Below are 27,171 nucleotides of genomic sequence, written 5' to 3'. Positions count from 1 at the left end.
TTGGCATTTGTTGGCAAAAAGGGCTACACAAATCAAATATGATTTGATAGGCTGCATTGTGTTCAACGTATTTGTAACATCAATGTTGAGCCTCGATTTCATTTGGCGCGTAAAATAATATATGCAATTCTCCCTAGCCGGAGCCGTTCCTGATTGGACCTAGACAGATTTGGCTCTGACGTCTCACGCACACGTTGAAGAACACCGCGCCAAGGGTTTTTAGATAGAGCTCCAAAACATTGTCAACTTATTGTTTATCTTAACTTGCATTAGGCTTGATAAAATATCACATCATTCACATGGCATCGACAAGCAGAACGTCGTTGCAGTCCAGAAATTTGCCATGGTGAGTTGATTGTCAAACCAGGGTAGCTTAGCAGTGTCAAGAGCGAAGTTTTCCTAGGAAGCTAGTAGGTAGATAGATAGCTTATGTCTGATGTTATGATGCGGGTATAGGCCAAACTGATTAGCTAATATTGTATATGAACTATATTCTTATGTTACACATGACCTTATCAAGTATGTAGATATTAGCATTGTGGTGTTCTAATTGTATGTTCACAGTTAGCTACGGTTCATATTCTGTTAAAAAGAGGACGGCTGGACACTACTGACAGTATTAGTAGTACTGTAGCTATATCTATATTTTCGCTAATACGTTAGCTTGATATCTTAGCTTAATATCTTGCTTGCTAGTTAAGCATCCTTATTTTTTGTCATTCCTTGGAATTTGACATTTGTGTTGACATTTAGGTAACAGTAAAGGGGTTGACTGGTTGTGTAATGCATTTATAGTGTTTGTCAACATCTGTCAGATATTTGAAAACACTGTATTGATGTCACTGTCTCATTGCAGGGTTGAGAAATACAGACCGCAAACTCTCGATGACTTGATCTCTCACAAGGACATTTTAAGCACTAGTAAGTGCAGGACATGGGTGTATAATTCATCTGCTTGTGTAATTCTCAGTTTCAGAACGAGTTTTTCTCAAGTCTAGTTTAGAATTGCTTAAATATTTGACAACCAACTGATTTAAGTCAAACCAGTCTTTGAAAACTACCTTGCCTAAATAGAACAACTTCTAATTTAAACATGCCCCCCCCCCACCACCACCAGTCCAGAAGTTCATTAGTGAAGAGAAGCTCCCGCACCTCCTCTTCTACGGCCCTCCCGGGACAGGCAAGACCTCCACCATCCTAGCCTGTGCCAGGCAGCTCTACAAGGAGAAGGAGTTCAACTCCATGGTTCTGGAGGTAAGCAGAGACATGTTCGCGTTCAGTCGAGTACAGTAGAACTTTATTGTTTCCCCGGGTGGGGGTGGGGGGGTGGTGGTGTTGACAGAAGTAACGCCATCTGGTAAGGTGAGCAGGCGTTCACGATGCTGCTCTCCCTCCAGCTGAACGCGTCCGACGACAGGGGGATCGACGTGGTGCGAGGCCCCATCCTCAGCTTCGCCAGCACCAGGACCATATTCAAGTGAGCCCCTGACAACACATAATAACAGATCCAACGCCTAACACTTACACCAGACCATATTGAGTTTCCCAGTTGCCCGTTAAATACCTTCGACAAACACCTCTCATGCTTTATTGCTCCCATGCAGCTACTCGTAAGACATGACGTAAGACTAGACGGACATTCTTAGTTGGTCGACGGTTTTGAAACTGCGTTTTTATTCAGCTTCCCTTCTTTTTTTTAAGTACGTTGCCATGGGCTATGGTGCTGTGTAAGGATGAGAACAGTGGGGGGGGCAACGCAGTCATCCCTACAGTGTAGTCCTCCCTACAGTGTAGTCCTCCCTACAGTGTAATCCTCCCCACAGTGTAGTCATCCCTACAGTGTAGTCCTCCCTACAGTGTAGTCATCCCTACAGTGTAGTCATCCCTACAGTGTAGTCATCCCTACAGTGTAGTCATCCCTACAGTGTAGTCCTCCCCACAGTGTAGTCATCCCTACAGTGTAGTCCTCCCTACAGTGTAGTCATCCCTACAGTGTAGTCCTCCCTACAGTGTAGTCATCCCTACAGTGTAGTCCTCCCCACAGTGTAGTCATCCCTACAGTGTAGTCCTCCCCACAGTGTAGTCATCCCCACAGTGTAGTCATCCCCACAGTGTAGTCCTCCCCACAGTGTAGTCATCCCTACAGTGTAGTCATCCCTACAGTGTAGTCCTCCCCACAGTGTAGTCATCCCTACAGTGTAGTCCTCCCTACAGTGTAGTCATCCCCACAGTGTAGTCATCCCTACAGTGTAGTCCTCCCTACAGTGTAGTCCTCCCTACAGTGTAGTCCTCCCCACAGTGTAGTCATCCCTACAGTGTAGTCCTCCCCACAGTGTAGTCATCCCCACAGTGTAGTCATCCCTACAGTGTAGTCCTCCCCACAGTGTAGTCATCCCTACAGTGTAGTCATCCCTACAGTGTAGTCCTCCCCACAGTGTAGTCATCCCTACAGTGTAGTCCTCCCTACAGTGTAGTCATCCCCACAGTGTAGTCATCCCTACAGTGTAGTCCTCCCCACAGTGTAGTCATCCCTACAGTGTAGTCATCCCTACAGTGTAGTCCTCCCTACAGTGTAGTCCTCCCTACAGTGTAGTCCTCCCCACAGTGTAGTCATCCCTACAGTGTAGTCATCCCTACAGTGTAGTCCTCCCCACAGTGTAGTCCTCCCCACAGTGTAGTCCTCCCCACAGTGTAGTCCTCCCCACAGTGTAGTCATCCCTACAGTGTAGTCCTCCCTACAGTGTAGTCATCCCTACAGTGTAGTCCTCCCCACAGTGTAGTCATCCCTACAGTGTAGTCATCCCTACAGTGTAGTCCTCCCCACAGTGTAGTCCTCCCCACAGTGTAGTCATCCCTACAGTGTAGTCCTCCCTACAGTGTAGTCATCCCCACAGTGTAGTCATCCCTACAGTGTAGTCCTCCCCACAGTGTAGTCATCCCTACAGTGTAGTCATCCCTACAGTGTAGTCCTCCCTACAGTGTAGTCCTCCCTACAGTGTAGTCCTCCCTACAGTGTAGTCCTCCCCACAGTGTAGTCATCCCCACAGTGTAGTCATCCCTACAGTGTAGTCCTCCCCACAGTGTAGTCATCCCTACAGTGTAGTCCTCCCCACAGTGTAGTCCTCCCCACAGTGTAGTCCTCCCCACAGTGTAGTCATCCCTACAGTGTAGTCCTCCCCACAGTGTAGTCCTCCCCACAGTGTAGTCATCCCTACAGTGTAGTCATCCCCACAGTGTAGTCATCCCTACAGTGTAGTCCTCCCCACAGTGTAGTCCTCCCCACAGTGTAGTCATCCCTACAGTGTAGTCATCCCTACAGTGTAGTCCTCCCCACAGTGTAGTCATCCCTACAGTGTAGTCCTCCCCACAGTGTAGTCCTCCCTACAGTGTAGTCATCCCTACAGTGTAGTCATCCCCACAGTGTAGTCATCCCCACAGTGTAGTCATCCCCACAGTGTAGTCATCCCTACAGTGTAGTCCTCCCCACAGTGTAGTCATCCCTACAGTGTAGTCATCCCCACAGTGTAGTCATCCCTACAGTGTAGTCCTCCCCACAGTGTAGTCATCCCTACAGTGTAGTCATCCCCACAGTGTAGTCCTCCCCACAGTGTAGTCATCCCTACAGTGTAGTCCTCCCCACAGTGTAGTCCTCCCTACAGTGTAGTCATCCCTACAGTGTAGTCATCCCCACAGTGTAGTCATCCCCACAGTGTAGTCATCCCTACAGTGTAGTCCTCCCCACAGTGTAGTCATCCCTACAGTGTAGTCCTCCCCACAGTGTAGTCATCCCTACAGTGTAGTCATCCCCACAGTGTAGTCATCCCTACAGTGTAGTCATCCCTACAGTGTAGTCATCCCTACAGTGTAGTCATCCCCACAGTGTAGTCATCCCCACAGTGTAGTCATCCCCACAGTGTAGTCCTCCCCACAGTGTAGTCATCCCTACAGTGTAGTCCTCCCTACAGTGTAGTCATCCCTACAGTGTAGTCCTCCCCACAGTGTAGTCCTCCCCACAGTGTAGTCATCCCTACAGTGTAGTCCTCCCCACAGTGTAGTCATCCCTACAGTGTAGTCCTCCCCACAGTGTAGTCCTCCCTACAGTGTAGTCCTCCCTACAGTGTAGTCATCCCTACAGTGTAGTCATCCCTACAGTGTAGTCCTCCCCACAGTGTAGTCATCCCTACAGTGTAGTCCTCCCCACAGTGTAGTCCTCCCTACAGTGTAGTCCTCCCCACAGTGTAGTCATCCCTACAGTGTAGTCCTCCCCACAGTGTAGTCCTCCCTACAGTGTAGTCCTCCCCACAGTGTAGTCATCCCTACAGTGTAGTCCTCCCCACAGTGTAGTCATCCCTACAGTGTAGTCCTCCCCACAGTGTAGTCCTCCCCACAGTGTAGTCCTCCCTACAGTGTAGTCCTCCCCACAGTGTAGTCATCCCTACAGTGTAGTCCTCCCCACAGTGTAGTCCTCCCCACAGTGTAGTCATCCCTACAGTGTAGTCCTCCCCACAGTGTAGTCCTCCCCACAGTGTAGTCATCCCTACAGTGTAGTCCTGCCCACAGTGTAGTCCTCCCCACAGTGTAGTCCTCCCCACAGTGTAGTCATCCCTACAGTGTAGTCATCCCTACAGTGTAGTCCTCCCTACAGTGTAGTCATCCCCACAGTGTAGTCCTCCCCACAGTGTAGTCCTCCCCACAGTGTAGTCATCCCTACAGTGTAGTCATCCCCACAGTGTAGTCCTCCCCACAGTGTAGTCCTCCCCACAGTGTAGTCATCCCTACAGTGTAGTCATCCCCACAGTGTAGTCCTCCCCACAGTGTAGTCCTCCCCACAGTGTAGTCATCCCTACAGTGTAGTCATCCCTACAGTGTAGTCCTCCCTACAGTGTAGTCATCCCTACAGTGTAGTCATCCCCACAGTGTAGTCCTCCCTACAGTGTAGTCCTCCCCACAGTGTAGTCCTCCCCACAGTGTAGTCATCCCCACAGTGTAGTCCTCCCCACAGTGTAGTCATCCCTACAGTGTAGTCCTCCCTACAGTGTAGTCCTCCCCACAGTGTAGTCCTCCCTACAGTGTAGTCCTCCCCACAGTGTAGTCCTCCCTACAGTGTAGTCCTCCCTACAGTGTAGTCCTCCCCACAGTGTAGTCATCCCTACAGTGTAGTCCTCCCCACAGTGTAGTCCTCCCCACAGTGTAGTCCTCCCTACAGTGTAGTCCTCCCCACAGTGTAGTCCTCCCTACAGTGTAGTCCTCCCTACAGTGTAGTCCTCCCCACAGTGTAGTCATCCCTACAGTGTAGTCCTCCCCACAGTGTAGTCCTCCCCACAGTGTAGTCCTCCCTACAGTGTAGTCCTCCCTACAGTGTAGTCCTCCCTACAGTGTAGTCCTCCCCACAGTGTAGTCATCCCTACAGTGTAGTCCTCCCCACAGTGTAGTCCTCCCCACAGTGTAGTCCTCCCCACAGTGTAGTCATCCCTACAGTGTAGTCATCCCTACAGTGTAGTCCTCCCTACAGTGTAGTCCTCCCCACAGTGTAGTCCTCCCCACAGTGTAGTCCTCCCCACAGTGTAGTCCTCCCCACAGTGTAGTCCTCCCCACAGTGTAGTCATCCCTACAGTGTAGTCCTCCCCACAGTGTAGTCCTCCCCACAGTGTAGTCCTCCCCACAGTGTAGTCATCCCTACAGTGTAGTCCTCCCCACAGTGTAGTCATCCCTACAGTGTAGTCCTCCCCACAGTGTAGTCATCCCTACAGTGTAGTCATCCCTACAGTGTAGTCATCCCTACAGTGTAGTCCTCCCCACAGTGTAGTCATCCCTACAGTGTAGTCATCCCTACAGTGTAGTCATCCCTACAGTGTAGTCCTCCCTACAGTGTAGTCCTCCCCACAGTGTAGTCCTCCCTACAGTGTAGTCCTCCCCACAGTGTAGTCCTCCCCACAGTGTAGTCCTCCCCACAGTGTAGTCCTCCCCACAGTGTAGTCATCCCTACAGTGTAGTCATCCCTACAGTGTAGTCATCCCCACAGTGTAGTCCTCCTCACAGTGTAGTCATCCCTACAGTGTAGTCATCCCTACAGTGTAGTCATCCCTACAGTGTAGTCCTCCCCACAGTGTAGTCCTCCCCACAGTGTAGTCCTCCCCACAGTGTAGTCATCCCTACAGTGTAGTCATCCCTACAGTGTAGTCATCCCTACAGTGTAGTCATCCCTACAGTGTAGTCATCCCTACAGTGTAGTCATCCCCACAGTGTAGTCCTCCCCACAGTGTAGTCATCCCCACAGTGTAGTCCTCCCCACAGTGTAGTCCTCCCCACAGTGTAGTCATCCCTACAGTGTAGTCCTCCCCACAGTGTAGTCATCCCTACAGTGTAGTCATCCCCACAGTGTAGTCATCCCCACAGTGTAGTCATCCCTACAGTGTAGTCCTCCCCACAGTGTAGTCATCCCTACAGTGTAGTCATCCCCACAGTGTAGTCCTCCCTACAGTGTAGTCCTCCCCACAGTGTAGTCATCCCTACAGTGTAGTCCTCCCTACAGTGTAGTCCTCCCCACAGTGTAGTCATCCCCACAGTGTAGTCATCCCCACAGTGTAGTCCTCCCTACAGTGTAGTCCTGCCCACAGTGTAGTCCTCCCCACAGTGTAGTCCTCCCCACAGTGTAGTCATCCCTACAGTGTAGTCATCCCTACAGTGTAGTCCTCCCTACAGTGTAGTCATCCCCACAGTGTAGTCCTCCCCACAGTGTAGTCCTCCCCACAGTGTAGTCATCCCTACAGTGTAGTCATCCCCACAGTGTAGTCCTCCCCACAGTGTAGTCCTCCCCACAGTGTAGTCATCCCTACAGTGTAGTCATCCCCACAGTGTAGTCCTCCCCACAGTGTAGTCCTCCCCACAGTGTAGTCATCCCTACAGTGTAGTCATCCCTACAGTGTAGTCCTCCCTACAGTGTAGTCATCCCTACAGTGTAGTCATCCCCACAGTGTAGTCCTCCCTACAGTGTAGTCCTCCCCACAGTGTAGTCCTCCCCACAGTGTAGTCATCCCCACAGTGTAGTCCTCCCCACAGTGTAGTCATCCCTACAGTGTAGTCCTCCCTACAGTGTAGTCCTCCCCACAGTGTAGTCCTCCCTACAGTGTAGTCCTCCCCACAGTGTAGTCCTCCCTACAGTGTAGTCCTCCCTACAGTGTAGTCCTCCCCACAGTGTAGTCATCCCTACAGTGTAGTCCTCCCCACAGTGTAGTCCTCCCCACAGTGTAGTCCTCCCTACAGTGTAGTCCTCCCCACAGTGTAGTCCTCCCTACAGTGTAGTCCTCCCTACAGTGTAGTCCTCCCCACAGTGTAGTCATCCCTACAGTGTAGTCCTCCCCACAGTGTAGTCCTCCCCACAGTGTAGTCCTCCCTACAGTGTAGTCCTCCCTACAGTGTAGTCCTCCCTACAGTGTAGTCCTCCCCACAGTGTAGTCATCCCTACAGTGTAGTCCTCCCCACAGTGTAGTCCTCCCCACAGTGTAGTCCTCCCCACAGTGTAGTCATCCCTACAGTGTAGTCATCCCTACAGTGTAGTCCTCCCTACAGTGTAGTCCTCCCCACAGTGTAGTCCTCCCCACAGTGTAGTCCTCCCCACAGTGTAGTCCTCCCCACAGTGTAGTCCTCCCCACAGTGTAGTCATCCCTACAGTGTAGTCCTCCCCACAGTGTAGTCCTCCCCACAGTGTAGTCCTCCCCACAGTGTAGTCATCCCTACAGTGTAGTCCTCCCCACAGTGTAGTCATCCCTACAGTGTAGTCCTCCCCACAGTGTAGTCATCCCTACAGTGTAGTCATCCCTACAGTGTAGTCATCCCTACAGTGTAGTCCTCCCCACAGTGTAGTCATCCCTACAGTGTAGTCATCCCTACAGTGTAGTCATCCCTACAGTGTAGTCCTCCCTACAGTGTAGTCCTCCCCACAGTGTAGTCCTCCCTACAGTGTAGTCCTCCCCACAGTGTAGTCCTCCCCACAGTGTAGTCCTCCCCACAGTGTAGTCCTCCCCACAGTGTAGTCATCCCTACAGTGTAGTCATCCCTACAGTGTAGTCATCCCCACAGTGTAGTCCTCCTCACAGTGTAGTCATCCCTACAGTGTAGTCATCCCTACAGTGTAGTCATCCCTACAGTGTAGTCCTCCCCACAGTGTAGTCATCCCTACAGTGTAGTCCTCCCCACAGTGTAGTCCTCCCCACAGTGTAGTCCTCCCCACAGTGTAGTCATCCCTACAGTGTAGTCATCCCTACAGTGTAGTCATCCCTACAGTGTAGTCATCCCTACAGTGTAGTCATCCCTACAGTGTAGTCATCCCCACAGTGTAGTCCTCCCCACAGTGTAGTCATCCCCACAGTGTAGTCCTCCCCACAGTGTAGTCCTCCCCACAGTGTAGTCATCCCTACAGTGTAGTCCTCCCCACAGTGTAGTCATCCCTACAGTGTAGTCATCCCCACAGTGTAGTCATCCCCACAGTGTAGTCATCCCTACAGTGTAGTCCTCCCCACAGTGTAGTCATCCCTACAGTGTAGTCATCCCCACAGTGTAGTCCTCCCTACAGTGTAGTCCTCCCCACAGTGTAGTCATCCCTACAGTGTAGTCCTCCCTACAGTGTAGTCCTCCCCACAGTGTAGTCATCCCCACAGTGTAGTCATCCCCACAGTGTAGTCCTCCCTACAGTGTAGTCATCCCTACAGTGTAGTCCTCCCCACAGTGTAGTCCTCCCCACAGTGTAGTCATCCCCACAGTGTAGTCATCCCCACAGTGTAGTCATCCCTACAGTGTAGTCCTCCCCACAGTGTAGTCCTCCCTACAGTGTAGTCCTCCCCACAGTGTAGTCATCCCCACAGTGTAGTCATCCCCACAGTGTAGTCCTCCTTACAGTGTAGTCCTCCCCACAGTGTAGTCCTCCCCACAGTGTAGTCATCCCTACAGTGTAGTCATCCCTACAGTGTAGTCCTCCCTACAGTGTAGTCATCCCCACAGTGTAGTCATCCCTACAGTGTAGTCATCCCCACAGTGTAGTCATCCCCACAGTGTAGTCATCCCTACAGTGTAGTCCTCCCCACAGTGTAGTCCTCCCCACAGTGTAGTCATCCCTACAGTGTAGTCATCCCCACAGTGTAGTCATCCCTACAGTGTAGTCCTCCCCACAGTGTAGTCATCCCTACAGTGTAGTCATCCCCACAGTGTAGTCCTCCCTACAGTGTAGTCATCCCCACAGTGTAGTCCTCCCCACAGTGTAGTCCTCCCCACAGTGTAGTCCTCCCTACAGTGTAGTCCTCCCCACAGTGTAGTCCTCCCCACAGTGTAGTCCTCCCTACAGTGTAGTCCTCCCCACAGTGTAGTCCTCCCCACAGTGTAGTCCTCCCCACAGTGTAGTCCTCCCTACAGTGTAGTCCTCCCCACAGTGTAGTCCTCCCCACAGTGTAGTCCTCCCTACAGTGTAGTCCTCCCTACAGTGTAGTCCTCCCCACAGTGTAGTCCTCCCCACAGTGTAGTCCTCCCTACAGTGTAGTCCTCCCCACAGTGTAGTCCTCCCCACAGTGTAGTCCTCCCCACAGTGTAGTCCTCCCCACAGTGTACCCTCAATAGACTGCAGCCCTGGCCTGCTCAGTGATGTGTGTTCCCATTCCCAGGAGGGGCTTCAAGTTGGTGATACTGGACGAGGCGGATGCCATGACCCAGGACGCCCAGAATGCATTGCGGCGAGGTAACCATCTGCTGGTTCGGGGCGGGCACGCTCGCCGCCAAATGGGCAGCTGAGCAGATGGCCTGTTGGCTGCGTCTGAGTGGCAGAGCGCTCCCAGCCAACGGGAGAGAGGAGATGGGGCAGAGAGGAGCCATGCACCGTTATCACCCCCCCCATGTGGTTATGACACATGAACACATGATTACATGGTTATCACCCCCCCCCCATGTGGTTATGACACATGAACACATGATTACATGGTTATCACACACCACCATGTGGTTATGGACCATTCACACATGACTTCATGGTTATCACACCACCATGTGGTTATGGACCATTCACACATGACTTCATGGTTATCACACCACCATGTGGTTATGGACCATTCACACATGACTTCATGGTTATCACACCACCATGTGGTTATGGACCATTCACACATGACTTCATGGTTATCACACCACCATGTGGTTATGGCACATTCACACATGATTACATGGTTATCACACCACCACAAGGTTATGACACATTAACACATGATGACATGGCTATCGCGCACTACCACACGGTTATGACACATGGTTATTACATCACGTGTTTAGTATCACATGGTTATTGCACCTTGTCTGTTGTTGTAGTACCTACTGAAAGAGAATGTTAACAATGTCTTAGCTACACAAAGAGTTCATTACTGTTCTCTCATTCCTCCTCCTCTATCTCTTTCCATTCTCTCTCTCCTCTTCTCTCTCTCTCCCTCAATCTCTCTCTCTATATATCTCTCTACCTCTCTCTACCTCTCCCTCCCTCCCTCCTGCCTCTGTCCGGTCGCAGTCATTGAGAAGTTCACGGAGAACGTGCGCTTCTGTCTGATCTGTAACTACCTGTCTAAGATCATCCCAGCGCTGCAGTCTCGCTGCACCAGGTTCCGCTTCGGCCCGCTGTCCCAAGAACAGATGATCCCTCGCCTCCAGCACGTCATCCAGCAGGAGAGGTGTGTGTGTCTGTGTGTGTGTGCGTGTGTGTGGGGGTCTACTGTTGGTAGTTTTGCTTAACTCGTTGGATTAACCCATGTGGATGTCTGTGGTTAGGACTTGCTTACACACGCATGCATAACCACATGCACACGCATATATGTGTAGCTTAACCCTGTTTGACCCCTGGCTCCCTGGTGACATGTTTGCAGCATCGACATCACGGATGACGGGATGAAGGCGGTGGTGTCGCTGTCGTCGGGGGACATGAGGAGATCCCTGAACATCCTGCAGGTAGGACCAGGAACTCTGTCACTCTGTTTCCGGAAACGTCCACCGAAACGGACCCTGCAAGCACTTCCTCGTTTCGATTTCTTCCCCTTTCATCCAACGTTCCCTTTGTGCTATGGGAAGTCCTGCTCAAAGTGTAGCATGATAACAGAAATATGAACCATCACAAACGTTGTCAGAAGGACCGTCCTAACGATCCTGGCCTTCTGATTCGTCCCTCAGAGCACCAATATGGCCTATGGGAAGGTGTGTGGAGACACGGTGTACACATGCACCGGCCACCCCCTCCCCTCGGACATCGCCAATATCCTGGACTGGGCCCTCAACAAGGACTTCACCACAGCCTACAATCGTATCCTCTCTGCTGGGTCCGACCCCTGCTGGGGCATCCTGGAGACATCACAGGCTAGCCTGGGAGTGGGGAGGGTGATGATGACTCTAGAGTGGAGATGAATGGATAGATGGATGGATGGAAGGACAGGAGGAAGGAAGGAAAATGCTGCAGCTGGGTGAGGTGACACCGGGGGGCGTGGATTGGTTTTGTGTGTGGTCATCCTTAGCTGCTCCCTGTTCAGAGATCCTCCAGCTGAAGACTCTGAAAGGTCTGGCCCTCCAGGACATCGTGACCGAGGTTCACCTGCTGGTCCACAGAGGTGACGACACCACCTGCCCCCTGGTCACCTGCTCCACACGCAGTCTGCTCGTCACACACACATGCACACACAGTCTGCTGGTCTCGCACTGTCCCAGAAACACAGTCTGCTGGTCTCACACTGTCCCAGAAACACAGTCTGCTGGTCTCACACTGTCCCAGAAACACAGTCTGCTGGTCTCACACTGTCCCAGAAACACAGTCTGCTGGTCTCACACTGTCACAGAAACACAGTCTGCTGGTCTCACACTGTCACAGAAACACAGTCTGCTGGTCTCACACTGTCACAGACATGGAGACAGCATCAGTTCGGTAGTGCACCCCTGTTAAAACTACACTTCCACAACTTGACCTCTCTACCTCCACACTTCCACCCCTCCATCTCTCCACCTCTTCACTCCTGTTCTCCACTCCACCATCTCTACACCCTTCCTCTCCTCCACTCCTCCATCTCTCTCCTCCACTCCTCCATCTCCACCCTTCCTCTCCTCCATCTCTCTCCTCCACTCCTCCATCTCCACCCTTCCTCTCCTCCACTCCTCCCTCTCTCTCCTCCACTCCTCCATCTCTCTCCTCCACTCCTCCATCTCTCCACCCTTCCTCTCCTCCATCTCTCTCCTCCACTCCTCCATCTCTCCACCCTTCCTCTCCTCCATCTCTCTCCTCCACTCCTCCATCTCCACCCTTCCTCTCCTCCACTCCTCCATCTCTCTCCTCCACTCCTCCATCTCTCCACCCTTCCTCTCCTCCATCTCTCTCCTCCACTCCTCCATCTCTCCACCCTTCCTCTCCTCCATCTCTCTCCTCCACTCCTCCATCTCTCCACCCTTCCTCTCCTCCATCTCTCTCCTCCACTCCTCCATCTCTCCACCCTTCCTCTCCTCCATCTCTCTCCTCCACTCCTCCATCTCTCCACCCCATCCACTCCACCCCTCCACGCCTCTCCTCCATCCCTCACCCTTCCACTCCTCCACCCCTCACACTCCTCCTCTCCTCCATCCCTCCACTCCTTCATCTTTCCACTCCTCTCCTCCATTCTGGCTACAGGCCTGTGTTCTGGAGGTGGTGCAGCCATCTGAATACTGACTCTACATGTTTTTCCTGCTACGGTTTCCCGGGAGACCCCTTGTGGTTGCCATGGCTACCGGTGTTCTCATTGTAGGGGGAATCGTTAGCTGGGCGCTGGAGAGAGAGGAGGGAGAGCGAGAGAGAGGCTTGGCTACCCGCGAGTTTGGCTGCAGAAAGATGCAGACACGTTTGTTTTAATGTGCATCTTTTTCCGTTTTCTTTCTGTCATATATGCCACTTCACTTCTTTTTGGAAATGTTTTATTCTCTGCGGGTTTTAATTAGCAGGTTGTTCCAGTAAAAGAGCACTCTGTGGCACATCTAATTGTGCTGCATGACTTTATGTTTTCTGGATGGATTTGTGTTTTGTTGCAGCATTAATAATTGAGTGAGTTTGTTTTCTTTCAGTGGACTTCCCCCCTGCCATCCGGATAGGCCTGCTGATCAAACTGGCTGACATTGAGTAAGTGGCATAACTCGGGAGTTGAACATAAACACTAACTACAATGGAGGGTCCCTCTGCCTCCAATCCCTAAAGATCTGAGGGGAAAAAAATCCCTGATTGTTTTTGTAGATAGTTTATAAAGGTGTGTCGACACGTTGCTCTCAGTATTACTCATTTTTCTTTCAAATTCTTTATAAAATGTGCTGCTAGTAAGTATAGTAGCTCATGTAAGTTTGGCCTTAACAGTATTTGTCATAGGTTTATATTATTATTGGGTTGGATAGGCTACAAGGGATTGTCACGAGGAGCAAGACCAAATCGTCCCAATGGACTGTAGCGGTACTAAATGAATGAAGAAAAAATGGCAAAGAAACTTCAAAAAGCCGTCATCCATCCTGAGCTGTGCTCCTGCTGTGCTCCTCAGGTACCGGCTAGCCTCGGGCACCAGTGAGAAGATCCAGCTCAGCAGCCTCGTGGCTGCCTTCCAGGCGGTCAGGGACCTGGTGGTGAGCGAGGCCTACTAGAACCCCTGCTGCCCGGGAGGGGGACGGCAGCGGGCCTTCCGCTGCATCCTGGGACATGGAGTCTTGACTCCCTCAAAGCACATCCTTCCTTCCTTCCTCCTATCGGGAGTCGGTTCTAATGTGACCTAACTGCTGACAGCTGTATAGAGGGCCACATGTTCAGGCATGTTGCATCTGAGGAAGGAAGTAAGGAGAAGGGGGGGCGGGGGGGGGAGAATAGGAAGTATTCTGGAGATTCTAGAAAAGCTGCTGCTGCCTAGCTCAAAGATGTTGATCTGGGGGTGCTGTCCAACAGGGGGCGCTGTAGTTCAGGGGGATAATGTGAGTGTCATGAAGTCGTGTCAGATTGACAATTTAAGGACAGCAACAAGATGAGATACACAGAAACATGTATATGAATATCCCTTCAGTCCAGTTTGTCTGGGTCTTTTTGTTTGTTACATTTTTATGTTGAAATAAAATATTGTTTTGGTAGGCCAGTGTTATGTGGTTCATTACAACACAGATGCACACACATCTACCACGCACGCAATATTATAAATAACTTTATTCTTTTTTTGGTCCTATAATCTCTGTAGTTTTACTGGTTACTCTGTAGTTAGATTTACACAATAAATATAAAATCTGGGAAAATCTCAAACAAAAAATATAATTCTTTGAAATACAATCAATAGCAGTGCAAAAATCCAGCTTTACATTCTCACAGCTGACCCAGTTTAGTCACATCATATGAGACTCCTCCCTGACAATTAAAACAAATAAATCACAACAGTTAAACATCTGACTAGCCTGGGCAATGTCTGCCTCTCGGGAATACAGGTTCTTCCTGCTCAGGAGTCCCAGGTGGGCTCGTTGAAGACGTTGGGAATGTTCCGGTAGGTAAGGAAATCGAGGATCCTGCGTGGAATGGGCAGTGCCTGTACCTGTTGTGTGGAGACGGAGAAGCGCAGGGCAGAGCGACAGAGATGGACCAGGCTGGGTACCTTGAGCGGAACCTTCCAGAACCTCACGTGGCCGTCCCGGGTCCTGTAACAACACAGGCTTGTGAGGTTGCCCCTAACAGCAGACTGTCCAGTGGGTGCTCTCTGATAGTAGAAAACATACTTTTTGGATTCTCTTTAATGGGGCTGCAACTCTAATCATGGAGTTCTAGCTACCCCCCTGTAGGTTTCAGGTTACATGAATTAAATGGTTCTAAGATAAATCAGGTTTGTCACAATGAGGGTTGGAACCAAACCCTCATTTGTATAAAAGGTTTGGCAGAAACCTTGCTCTGAGGAGGGTGTACTTGTAAAAGCTGCATAGAGGGGCACACATTCAACCCGTCCAAGCTACGACAGACCAACAACGACCTCACAGACTAGAGTATAGCTGGACGCATTCCGGAGACTCGTCCTATGGAGGAGGGACGCAATTCAAGACAATGTTTACCCCATGGCAACGACCCCTCCTTGTGGGTGGAATCTGCAGCACAGTCCGTTGGTGGCGTGTTGCCCCTTGGTGTTCAGCAGCATGTCCTCCTGGCCCAGCTCCCAGACGCACACCGCCCTGAAACCAGAAGAGCGGCCTCAGTCAACAGAGAGACGGCGCTGAACTCTCCTGGGCGGAGGGGCCCCCGACGTCTACAAGGTGCGAGGCAGGCGGACGTCTCACCTGTCGGTGACGACAGCCAGGTGCAGGCCGTCGGGGGAAAACTGCAGAGCGGAGATCTGGTTCTGCCCGTGGATGCAGTCATCCCTGTGGACAAACGCAAGCGGGAGCTACGTTAGCGCTGGAGGTTAAACCGTGAAGTACCATCACCGTATTACGGTGGAGGTAAACAACAGTGTGACTGAACTGTAAAGATGCAGTGTTGTTCGTGTTACAGTGTAGTGTTGTTCCACAGTACGACTGCAGTGTTGTTAAGTGTTAGTGTAGTGTTGTTCCACAGTACGACTGCAGTGTTGTTAAGTGTTAGTGTAGTGTTGTTCCACAGTACGACTGCAGTGTTGTTAAGTGTTACAGTGTAGTGTTGTTCCACAGTACGACTGCAGTGTTGTTAAGTGTTAGTGTAGTGTTGTTCCACAGTACGACTGCAGTGTTGTTAAGTGTTACAGTGTAGTGTTGTTCCACAGTACGACTGCAGTGTTGTTAGTGTTACAGTGCAGTGTTGTTCCACAGTAGGACAGTGCAGTGTGGCTGCGCGTACACCAGTGAGGCCAGCTTCTCTCCAGTGTAGGGGTCCCACAGGTCGATCCACCAGCTGGCGCCTCCGAAGGCCGCTGTGGCAAGCAGCGCCCCGTCCGGGGAGAAGTCGCACGACACAAGCAGGAAGAAGGTCTTGAAGAAGACACTGAGTGTCCTGATGAAAGTGTAGGACCTGAGGCTCCACAGGCACACCATCTGGGGGGGGGGGGGACAGAACGTAAACAGTGGCTCCGGTTCAGACTGATTGCTGGCGTGTCCAGGCATGCGTCTTACCCTGTCAAACCTGCCGACGGACGCGATCATGCTGCAGTCAGGAGACACACAGCAGCTGCTGATCCAGTCTTTGTGTCCAGAGAGGACGTGGACCTTCTTACCTGAGTGACAAGGAGGAGAAGATCATTGAAGGTGATGATGTAGTCAAAATGAGTTTATTTTGCATGCGCTTTTAACCGAAGCAATGTACCGGGGAGGGGGAATTTGAACCTGCAACCTCTTGATCTGCCGTCCATGCTCTACCACTGAGCTATACCCACCCAGGATGCACCAGGAGAAACACACTCATTTGTCAAGCTTCGGCGATGAAAGACTTGATTTGCAGATGTGATCAATATGATCCACGGGTCATAGTGTAAAATATAAAGGAACAGAGCGATGAATAACCTTTGTGGTTTAGATCCCATATCCTTAGGGTTTTGTCTCGTGAGGAAGAGATTAGGGTGAGTTTTCCGTTGGGAGGGAACACCAGCTCTCTGGCTATGCCATCATGGCCTTTGAGGTCATAGAGATGGCAACCTGGAAATGAAACCCAAGACTTAATACAATATATTTATTTATTCATGTACTCACTAACATATTTTCTTTTGTGAAGCTTGTTATACGCAGTATGGATGTTCTATTTATTATCATCAGCGTTATCAATTACAATAAAAATATCTTACCAGTTGCAACGCTCCAAATCATGATCACACCGTTATCCAAACCTGTGGCCAGGAGCAGGCTGGACAGCCTCTCATTGGGCGCTGCATTAGCCTTTGATGACGCCGCACTGGGTGGGCGTGGTCCAAAGGCGAGCCCCCAAACTGTCTGGCCACAGGTGATGGTTTTGTCTGGTCTGTCCCGGCCTTTTTTGCTGAAAGACGACGTCCATTGACATTCCAATTAAGACACGTAGCAATACTCAGAAACGTAATGTACTGTATGTATTTGGCATATATTTGTTCATAAATAGTCTACATACTCGGCGTCAAGGGGCCACGCAACCAGCCATACGATGCCGTGTCCCATAGACCAGGCAAACCACTCGCCGTCTGGGGAGAAGTCAACGCTCCACGTCTCGCAGCCGGCACGCCCGTGCAGGGATGGTGCATGTGCTGACCTTAGCTCCATTAACAACTGTTCTGGCGCTGCGGGGAGAGAGGGATGAGGAAACGATTACACTGAAAGTGTGATGGTATTGGATAAAAAGAGGATGAAAAAGCGCCATGAACGTGAAACAGGAGTTGAGCATTTGAGGACAGCAAAAAATGCGTTTCCCCATAAGTTTACCATGCAAAAACACTAGAGCGTTATATTTCTAATTTTGGCCTTTAATATAATCAAACCATTTCAACATGAAAATGTGACTTACATGTAGGTCGTTGCCCAATCTTTTCCTCCGACGAACACATTATTGCCAGTGTTGACAGCAGTTTATCACATTCTTTATTAGTACGGTTCACTTCCTGCTTCTCACCGTTCGATCCGAGTAAGGAGTTGCTCCGAAGAGGATAAGCCTCCTATGCTACGAAAAAAACAAGTCGTTTTGACTGTATATCTATATACAATAGAAGAACGCGAGAGCATCCCCCTACCATTTAAAAGACTGAACCCGAATTGAGGTTACATTCGTACGTTACGATGGAAAATATGTCAAATGCGAAAAATGCTGTTGGTTTCCTGGAAAAGAATTCTAACCCTAACCCTCGTTCCAATTGGCTCCCTTGACGCACGTGCTCTTGTTTTCTATTACAGTACGTTCTGTTCTGACGTCCCTCGATCTGAGAATAAAGGCTTTTGATGTTTTGTCCTCGTGTTCTGCCTTCCTCTGGTTAACACGTGGCGTTTTTTAACCCTGATCTAATGGACTTAACCTGGTCAAACAAAAACTCAACACTTAAATCAAGAATTGATCTTTTTGGGATTTCCCAATACACTATACATTTTGTTAAGGAAGTCTTACATTCATTCGCACCACCATCTGATCATAAATTGATAACAATTAAATTGGTCAGCCAGAAGGACACTCCACTATTACGAAGTTATTGGAAGATGAATAATAACTTACTAAAAGATGAAAACTTTAACAATAGTGTTAAATACTTGATAACTGAATTATTCTCGGACTTAAGTAAGGGATGTAAACAAAAATGGGAGTTCTTTAAATACAAAACAAGATATATTGCCATTAAGAGGTGTACAACTATTAAAGCCACTAGAAATCAATTGAAGACAAAGTTACTTAAAAGAATAAATGAGTTGTCTAAGGAGAATGTTACTGATGAAGAAAAGGTAGAAGTAAAAAACATCATCTTGCAACTTGACGAGTTGTACTTGGATTAAGCTAAAGGGGCCTTTATAAGATCTAGGACCACATGGTTAGAGGAGGGCGAGAATAACTTTTTTTTGCACTGGAGAAGAGAAAGGGCGAAAAAAAAGCCCTGACTTCTCTTAATATAAATGGTACCAAATCTAATGACCATGTGTTAATTTCAGAATTTTTTGCAGATTTTTACAAAGGTCTGTACTCTTTCCAGTTTAATCCCAGTAACTGCAGCATGTTCATTGAAAAAATAAGTACATATATTCCGATAATCAATGACACTTACAAAGCAGTTTGTGATTATAATATAACTGTTGCTGAAATAAAGCTCTACATTCCATGAAAAAGGTAAGGCTCCAGGTGTAGATGGGCTTTCAGTGGAATTCTGTGTGCATTTTTGGGAATATATTCAGGGTCCTTTGCTTTGTATGTATAAAGAATGTGTGGAGCAAAAGGAGATGACTACTACAATGAAACAAGGAATTATTTCAGTCCAATTTCATTGTTAACGATTGATTATAACATATTAGCCTTAGTCAATGCAAATAGACTTAAAACTTGCCTTGGTGATATCATATCAGAAGCACAGTCTGGCTTTATGAAAAATCGTCATAACAAACAATGTAAGACTCGTTCTTAATCTGGTAGACTATGCTGATGCAGTGCAGTCACAGGCTCTTCTCCCTTTTCTTGACTTCTACAAGGCCTTTGACACTATTGAACATGCATTCCTTTTGAAAACGCTTAAATTATTTGGTTTTGGTGATTATTTTATTAATATTATTGAAATGCTTTATAAGAATATAAATAATTCAGTGATAATTAACCAAAATACGACTAATAGATTTGAGATAAAATGTGGAATCTGGCAGAGATACCCAGTCTCTCCCTTCTTATTTCTCCAGGTCACAGAATTGCTGGCATTAAGTGTAGTTCATGATCTTGAATTTAAAGGTATACATATTTTTGACAGAGAAATAAAAATTGCACAATTGGCAGATGACACCATTTTGTTTATGCAAGACAAATATCAGCTGTCTTGGGCTTTAACTTTGGTTGAGAAGTTCTCAAGCTGAACATTTCCAAGTGTGAGATCCTACCTTTGCATGAGTGTGATGCACAGCGTCATGAAGAATATTCCAGTAAAACATATTGTTAAATACCTTGGAATTCATATAACTAAGAATTTAACAGATAGACATCAGTTAAACTATACAGCGAAAATGGCCAAAACCAAAATTATTTTTAACTCTTGGTTGCAAAGAGACTTATCTATGTTTGGTAGAACTCTTTTATCTAAGGTAGACGGTCTCTCACTTTGTATATCCCTCTCTCTCTTTATTTATTAATAATAAATCGTTAAAAGAGATTAGATTTTTTTTTCTGGACTTTATCTGGAAAAAGAAACCTCACAAACTTAAGAAGGGGGTGCTCTCTGATGGCAAAGCCCAGGGAGGATTTTCTCTTTTATTATGAGAACCCTGTGAACAACCCTTTGGAATTTGTTGTAAACTTTTTTACTCTGCAAGCCAAATATTTCCTCCACAAGGACAGCCATCCTTCCATGTCTTTAAGCTACAAATGAACTCGCTTCTTAATTCTCTTTGTTTGGTTAAAAATAACCACAAAAATGTGACTTTTATGTGTGCTCCACACGGTCGTGGTGCAAAAGGTGGGTCACAATGACAGCACAAGGGTTAAAGGATAATACATTATTTCCTCTTTGTTCTGTGATAATTTATTCTTTTTTTCTGTTACATTTACATTTAGCAGACACTCTTATCCAGTACAGGGACATTCCCCCCAAGGCAAGTAGGGTGAAGTGCCTTGCCCAAGGACACAATGTCATTTGCACGGCCCGGAATCGAACCGGCAACCTTCATTAATAGCCCGATTCCCTAACCGCTCAGCTATCTGACCCAGTTGTTGACCAGATCAGCCATCTGATCTGTTGTCATTGTTGTTTCTCTGTGTGTTTTAGTGCACTGATGTACCAATATAATGTATGCTGTTCTTTGTGTTTCCGTATTGTCACTATGCATCAATAAAAAAAAAAAATGCTTTTGAAGTTTTATTTTACTTAACCCTAAAATGGGTTCACTTACATCTCATTCTTTCTTGCATTCCCTTTAACTAGCCATGCCCCCCCCCCAAATGCCATCAAGCCATAGAAAACAGCCCAATATAACACACACACCTGAAAATTACATCTGATAACATGAAGTTTTGCAGTCAAATACAAACATATTATTACACTCTCTTCACAGTTTCTGAAGGACGTTTGATATGCTTTTAAAAAGATAACTTATTTGTCTAAAAACATCCAACACTTAAAATGTTACAAGGTCCACATTGTCCTCTTGTATGTTCGTGTTGGATTGCCTCCCTGAATCTTGATCGTCATAGTCACCAACAGTTTCTGTGTCGTCATGGTCACCTGGAAAAAAGATCAAGCAGTTAAAACGTGGATTCTAGGTTCAGATGAGGACACACGCAATGTTAAATTACTACAGGACGCACAATCAAAAGAAAATGCAAAAAACACCCATGTATATTTACTACAGAATGAGAGTAGAACTGTATTGATGCCATTAGGAACTGCAGTGTTACGGCCACATCAACAAGAGGGCAAAATATTTGTATATATTTTATAGTATATATTTTTTTCAATATTAATATAAAAAAAATAATAAGACGATCCAAGATACAATTAATCCAGTTAATTAATACAATCATGTCCAATGTTGGGCAAATGGAAAGTGGGTAGCATCAATCACTGGCGTGCATGGAGAGTACCAAGCAGCTAGCTACTCACTGGAGGGAATGCGGTGTATCTCGACTAGTGTGGTGTTCTGTCCGTTCTCTAACGGGGGGAGTCTGGGCACCGTGTCTTGGAAAATCTCCTCCTCGTCCGATTCCACCAGGCTTAGCACGTCTCCCCTCTCCTCCTCCATCCTCCTGGAAGAGAAAGCCCACTCTGTGAGCACCTGGAAGACACGCACGGCGCTAACGAGGCCCTTCTTTCTTGTGGAAGACAAGTTGCTCAATGCCCTTTTTGTTATTGTCCTGCAGCTTGTAATGTGTACTGAGGAACGAGACACTCACCCAAATCCATGAGCTGTGAAGAAGATAATGACAAAAGTGAGATTACAACCAAAAATCCAGTGTGCTGTATGTTAATGAGAGCTCAAAATGATCTTAATATTGTTATTTAATCGCCTATACAATGTATCATTCTATAATCATCATTATGAATAACCCCAACACTTCTCAAACCCCCCCAATCTTACCCAGGCAGATTCTGTCACGGCTGGAGTACATAGATTTGGCGACGACAACGCCCAGCCCTACGATGAGAATGGCCAGGAAAGTCCCCATAACGACTCCTGTGGACACCGAGGTCGCTGTGGAGAAAACAACAGCCACAACATGCTTCACTGCTGGACATGGGTAACACTATTCACCTGCGTACAGGCAGCACAACAGGTTAGACGACGTTCCAGAGGTGTGGCCCTGCACAAGGCTGTGGTGCAGGCTCATCTCAGTCTGGCGTGTTCACCTAGTTAAGCTCAGACACGACTCACTCACGTTTATATGTACTGTGCAAAAGTCTTAGGCACGATTAAAGAAAGTAAAGCAAAAATGCTTTCGGAAATAATGAAATGAAAAGACTAAACAAAGATTTTCCACGAAGTAGCACTTGTATACTGCTGCACAAATACAGTAGACATAACAACTAAATACTAGAGAGGGTACAATTTCTGGGGAAATTGTAGGGTGTGCTTGCTTGCGTCGGTTGCACAGGGGTCTGTATATTTTATATAAAAATGCATAGGGCCTACTTATTATTTATAAAGATTACATAGATTTAAAAGCATCTTTTTTTTGCTGCTTATTTACAACTCAAAATACGAGTGAAGTGTAGAATGAAATATGATGTCTTCTCATTTCCCCTGCAAGAGGCAGCCTCATAGCTGAATCAAAACGAATACATTTGGCAGACCGGTGTAAAAATGGACCTAATCTCTATGACTTAAACGTCCTTTTAAGTTTTCCCTTCTCGTGATATTTTCAGGCATTTAGCCTACTCATATTGCATTCATTCATTAATAAAGAACGCCCTTTGAAGATTATTCTACGACGTTACCGGCAGAAGATAGACTCGCGATTCAAACAGTACCATCTGCTAACTGAAAATATGCCCCCAAAAACGTAAATAAGCTTGACATTTATTTAGTGGAAAATCGCTCATTCATAAAAAGCTCACTGGTAGCGATCATTGTCAGTAACAACGCAAAATGCGATATAGCCCTGTGTGGAGAAGCTGCCCCTGTAAATTCTACTACAGTACAGTACTAGACTACTGCTGTGTTCGTCTTGGTAGCGATTGCGTTGGTTGAATTCGATTCAACGTTCCGTTGTACGGTTTAGGCTGAAATGAATTATTTTCATGAACAGATTGACAAAGTTTAGGCTGTGGCAATGAAGTTCAGGTTAGTAGTCAGATAGTTTCACCTATTGAAAGACTTTTGGTTTAAGTAAGGGGAGTGCCGAACATGTTCTGTCGCCGTTTGACTTCCTACAGCTGTGTCGATGTTTTTGTAGTGTCTCGCGTAGGCTATAGCGTTGCAGTGAGCAACACTGGTTTGAAACCACAGGTAATGATAATTTCACCCACAAATCATTTACTTGTAATGTAATGTCATAATAAATCCTACAATGAAAATGTATTTGTGAGGAATGTTTATTTTAATGATTGAAAACAGATGCATCATAGACCACTGTAGTATGTGTTGCCCGGGTAACAGAGGCTAATGTCATGCTAATGCCTCAGTGAAATAGTAGACTACCGTTTCCGAAAGTAGATGTGGGCCTACTTCCTTAATAATATCAGCTAATATTGTACATTACATTTTACAATTGTGTTTCACATCACAAAGTAAAATAAGTAAATAGTTATCACCCTGGCCTCTTTGCTTGTGCCGTTTCTGCAGCTGCCTTGCAGTAAAGCTATAGTTAGCCTAGCTATCCCCCAAGTTAACAGATGCGAAACGAATGTTCTGCTACAGGTAGTCACGCGTGTTTTCGTGACGTTAGTGACGTAGTGACGTTAGTAACGTCAGTGACTGTGGCTAGCAAATTAGCCACCGTTAGCTTCACTTTTCGCCACAAAAACTTCACTTAACCCTCGTGCTGCCTTCGGGTCACATGACCCAAAGGTTCATAACGAACCATCGTTGTGTTTACCCAATTTTACCCAATACAAAAACAAATAAAAATAATTTTCTTTTAACCTTCGCAATGTGGGGGGTCTGAGACAGCCCAACGGTTAAAAGAAAATGCTTCACTTTGTTTTTGTATGCGGTAAAGTTGTCGCAATACGACGGTGGGTCACAATGACTGATGGGTCAGAACGACCCGAAGATAACACAAGGGTTAAGCCCAAACCATGCAACGGAACGTAAATTCCAATAGAAGCAACGCAATCGCTACCAAGACGAACCTTTTGACACCGCCGTTGTGTATGTAGGCCAAATATTGACTGAGCTTTAGGGGGGCGAAAATAAACAATAATAAATATATATGTGAGAGAACAAAGGTTGTGCTCTCGCCGAAGGCTTGAGCACACCCAATAAGACAATATTCATTGTCTTATATTGTCTTATGTAAAAGATCTTGGGTGCCAACGACTTCTGCATAGTACTGTACAGTCTAGAAGAGCCTCCATCACTGGTTTCCATTGTAGTCATGGAAATGGAGCCCTGGTTTCCAGCATGAAGTACTGAAAGTGAATTCTGTCAAATTCAGATTAACACCTCACAATACAAACAAAAAAAACCACACACACACACACACTCCCTTCCCTCTTCCTCCACCCTCGTCCCCAGCACTTACTCTTGACGGTGAGGTATACCTCCATCTCACGGACCATGAGTGGGTTCTCGCTCCTGCAGAAGTACAGGCCCTCGTCCTGCTGGGTGAGGTTCACTATGGTGAGGCTGAACACGGGGCCCTGCTGGGTCACCTGGTACTTAGGACCTGGGACCACGTCCAGCTGCTCGGCTGTCCTCTTCCAGGTGGTTCTGGCTGGAGGGAGGGAACTGTCCTCTGAGCAGGTGAGCGTCACGTTGGTGCCTTTCACGCCCACGGCCAGGGGGTCTCCTTTAGGGTAAGGAGACCCTGAGGGAAGGGAGGAGAGGAGGGGGGGAGACAGGGTTCAGTGCCTGGCTATGGATCTGTTTCAACTACAATCTGTCCTCCGGCCCGCATCAACGTCAACTCTGTTAGACAGATGGGAGCTCAGAGTGGCCACGGACGGGTGAGGCTGTAGCTTGCACATTTCTGGATACCGTCTCACTGTTTTTTTAACTCTTATCTGGTCGATAAGACATAGTGTGTTTCTTTTGTTATGTAAAAAAAGTAGGGAAGGGATTGTTAGTTCTGGATGTGGCCCAAACAAAGCCTTTCACGAATGGCCATGTTTTTATAAGCCCTGCAGACCGTAGCGGGGCCCATCCAACACTCCTCAGTTCTGAAGCTACAACAACAACAACACCATCTCCAGCTCACTACAGGGGCACTTACTGAGGGTGAAGGAGCAGGCCTTCTCCCCCCGCGCAGGCAGAGTTCGGTGGTGGGCGTTACACTTCAGCTTCAGCCCCTCGTGGAGCTGCGACCTGTTCCTCCTCAGGACCAGACTGTCGGCCTCTTGAGACACCAGCAGGTCTCCCTCCACCACCCCCCCGCCCTCGTCCTGGCTGTCCCCCCAGAGCAGCGTGGGGGTGGGGTAGGCCCCGAACCAGCTGCAGTTGAACAGGACTTGGGAGGGGACCTCTTCCAAACTCCACTGACACTCTGGGTGTCTCTCTGGCGCGTCTGGGGGAGACATATTGGTGAATGAGTGAGGGTGGGGGAGAAACATGGATGAATGGGTGAGGGTGGGGGAGATATATTGATGAATGGGTGAGGAGAAGGCAGACTTTGACACTGTACACATGACCAAAAAAACAAGGTAAGAGTCAGCTACAATTGTGCTGAATTCAATAAGAACAAAACGTCAATCTAGGAAGTCATTAGTTCAACAAAGAAAATACTGACACAGAAGGAAGTGGTGACATCCCTGTCTGGTGACACAGCTCTGTCACCCACTGTCTCAGTTACAGAGTTTACTCTTCCTGGTTACCTACAGTATACAAGTAGCAGTGTGCTCCAGCTGACCGCCTTCTGGGAGAGCGTGTTCTGGGCAGTGCAAGTGTACTCTCCCTGGGCGCTAGGCTGGATGTCGTCCAGTTTCAAGTCCAGCCATGCCCCACTGCCCTGGACCAGGGAGGCCCCATGGAAGCTCCAGGACAGGTTCTGTGCGGGGAAGGACTGGCTGGAGCAGTTCATGGACACGTTGGAGCCTCTGTACACGACCTGCGTCCCATTGGGCAGCTGCAGAGATACTGGTCTGACGACTGCGGTCACGTTTAGGGGTCCACCTAGGAAGTACCAGGAAGTCACTGACAGTGGAGCCCAATCTGCCCATGCATTTTCTAGCCATTCCAGTATAAAGCACAGCACTGGCACATTGAGTGTAGCTGTGAGCTAGTAACTGTATGGACTATGGCCTGCCTGTCGCTCAACAGTATGGCACAACAGCTCGTTCAAGAACAGGCTACAGTTATATTTCTTTAGTATCAGTGAGTAAGGTTGGGCTTTATGGCTATTGCCCCAAGCAATCTTGTGGAACCAGTTTCAAAGCTCCCATTCTTGGCGTGGCAAGAGCAGACATCTACATTCCAAAAATGTTCTGGATATATTTATCTATGGTACATTAATTTAGGAGAAAAGTTACTTACTGACTACGTGCAATGCAACACTTGATTGAGTGTGGTTGCCCCCAGACTGCGAATCGCAGACGTACATGCCCTGATCAGACAGGGAAGTTGACCGAATCTCCAGAGAGCCATTGTCCAATATGGAAAGACGCTGGGCAGCTTGGTTCAAAACTTTCGTATGATTACGGGTCAGGAGAAGCTGTCCATCCTTCGACCATTGTGTGTAGGATGCGGGTGTATTATTCCCGAGGCTGTAACACGGAAGTAGAGTACTCTCTCCCAGATTTCCAAGAGTTTCACCCGCGCCTTTGACTGAAACTGCCGCATGAACATGGGGGCGGAACAGAGCAAGAATTAATGTAACAGACTCCGCAGGTGGATTTTGAATATAGTATATCCAACATCGGAATTGGATGTAAAGGCAGGAAATATTCTGCATCTACTAAAATACTTGACACTCACCTGTCCAATGCATTAATAAAAGTAAAAAGATTGCAATAGCGAATGCCTTCATGTTTTTACTCTTTGCCTACATAGGCTACCTGATTTCGAAGTACATAAAACGCTTTTCTGTACAACTGTCTGACTCGCGAACCAAGAGGTTCGACAGTTGGCTAAGAGGGTCTCAAACCCATTACACTACTATCCGTAACTTAGGCCTATCCATCGGTAGCCACCGGCATTCATTAGCCTATTTGGTAGGTCCTCCTGAAATGCTAGACTTTCCCTACACATACCTGTTTACGTTCACACGTTCATCCGGAAACTTGAGGTTTGTCAAACCACACCCAACACTTACCTTCTTAAAGGTACAGTAACTTTCTGTCTACGCGTCATGTGCGCAAAGGAAGCTCCACTCAAGTTCACTTTAATCATTTTGAAAACATTAGAGGACAGAAAATCTAAATCATGTCAAAATATGAACATCAG

At 47.8% G+C, this 27,171-nt stretch overlaps 3 protein-coding genes across 4 annotated transcripts; 1 reads left to right on the top strand and 2 right to left on the bottom strand.

Annotated features, from left to right (window-relative positions):
- Nucleotides 1–151: 151 nt before the first annotated feature.
- rfc5 (replication factor C (activator 1) 5) lies at nucleotides 152–14,135 on the top strand. The gene is made up of 11 exons (XM_062452008.1): nucleotides 152–346; nucleotides 857–921; nucleotides 1,118–1,254; nucleotides 1,398–1,477; nucleotides 9,651–9,724; nucleotides 10,538–10,697; nucleotides 10,890–10,971; nucleotides 11,191–11,320; nucleotides 11,544–11,621; nucleotides 13,096–13,150; nucleotides 13,557–14,135. The coding sequence occupies exons 1-11, from the start codon at nucleotides 300–302 to the stop codon at nucleotides 13,654–13,656; spliced, it is 1,008 nt and encodes a 335-aa protein (XP_062307992.1). The 5' UTR covers nucleotides 152–299; the 3' UTR covers nucleotides 13,657–14,135.
- A 50-nt stretch (nucleotides 14,136–14,185) lies between these two features.
- Nucleotides 14,186–17,830, bottom strand: wsb2 (WD repeat and SOCS box containing 2). The gene is made up of 9 exons (XM_062451701.1): nucleotides 17,471–17,830; nucleotides 17,081–17,246; nucleotides 16,782–16,972; nucleotides 16,504–16,635; nucleotides 16,117–16,217; nucleotides 15,845–16,038; nucleotides 15,310–15,393; nucleotides 15,088–15,204; nucleotides 14,186–14,682 (listed from the first exon to the last, which is right to left on the bottom strand). The coding sequence occupies exons 1-9, from the start codon at nucleotides 17,508–17,510 to the stop codon at nucleotides 14,487–14,489; spliced, it is 1,221 nt and encodes a 406-aa protein (XP_062307685.1). The 5' UTR covers nucleotides 17,511–17,830; the 3' UTR covers nucleotides 14,186–14,486.
- Nucleotides 17,831–20,600: 2,770 nt separating this feature from the next.
- vsig10 (V-set and immunoglobulin domain containing 10) lies at nucleotides 20,601–27,019 on the bottom strand. Of its 2 annotated transcripts, none has more exons than XM_062451114.1 (9): nucleotides 26,979–27,019; nucleotides 26,263–26,559; nucleotides 25,609–25,902; nucleotides 25,007–25,297; nucleotides 24,317–24,601; nucleotides 21,712–21,825; nucleotides 21,527–21,539; nucleotides 21,237–21,379; nucleotides 20,601–20,858 (listed from the first exon to the last, which is right to left on the bottom strand). In XM_062451114.1, the coding sequence occupies exons 2-9, from the start codon at nucleotides 26,327–26,329 to the stop codon at nucleotides 20,752–20,754; spliced, it is 1,314 nt and encodes a 437-aa protein (XP_062307098.1). In that variant the 5' UTR covers nucleotides 26,330–26,559; nucleotides 26,979–27,019; the 3' UTR covers nucleotides 20,601–20,751. The 2 variants fall into 2 exon arrangements, with proteins under 2 accessions (XP_062307098.1, XP_062307096.1); XM_062451112.1 differs by having other exon boundaries at nucleotides 26,704–27,003.
- Nucleotides 27,020–27,171: the final 152 nt, after the last annotated feature.

This window comes from Osmerus eperlanus, chromosome 25, assembly GCF_963692335.1.
Source record: "Osmerus eperlanus chromosome 25, fOsmEpe2.1, whole genome shotgun sequence".
Lineage (NCBI taxonomy): Eukaryota > Metazoa > Chordata > Actinopteri > Osmeriformes > Osmeridae > Osmerus > Osmerus eperlanus.
This window is presented reverse-complemented; position numbering and strand designations above follow the sequence as displayed.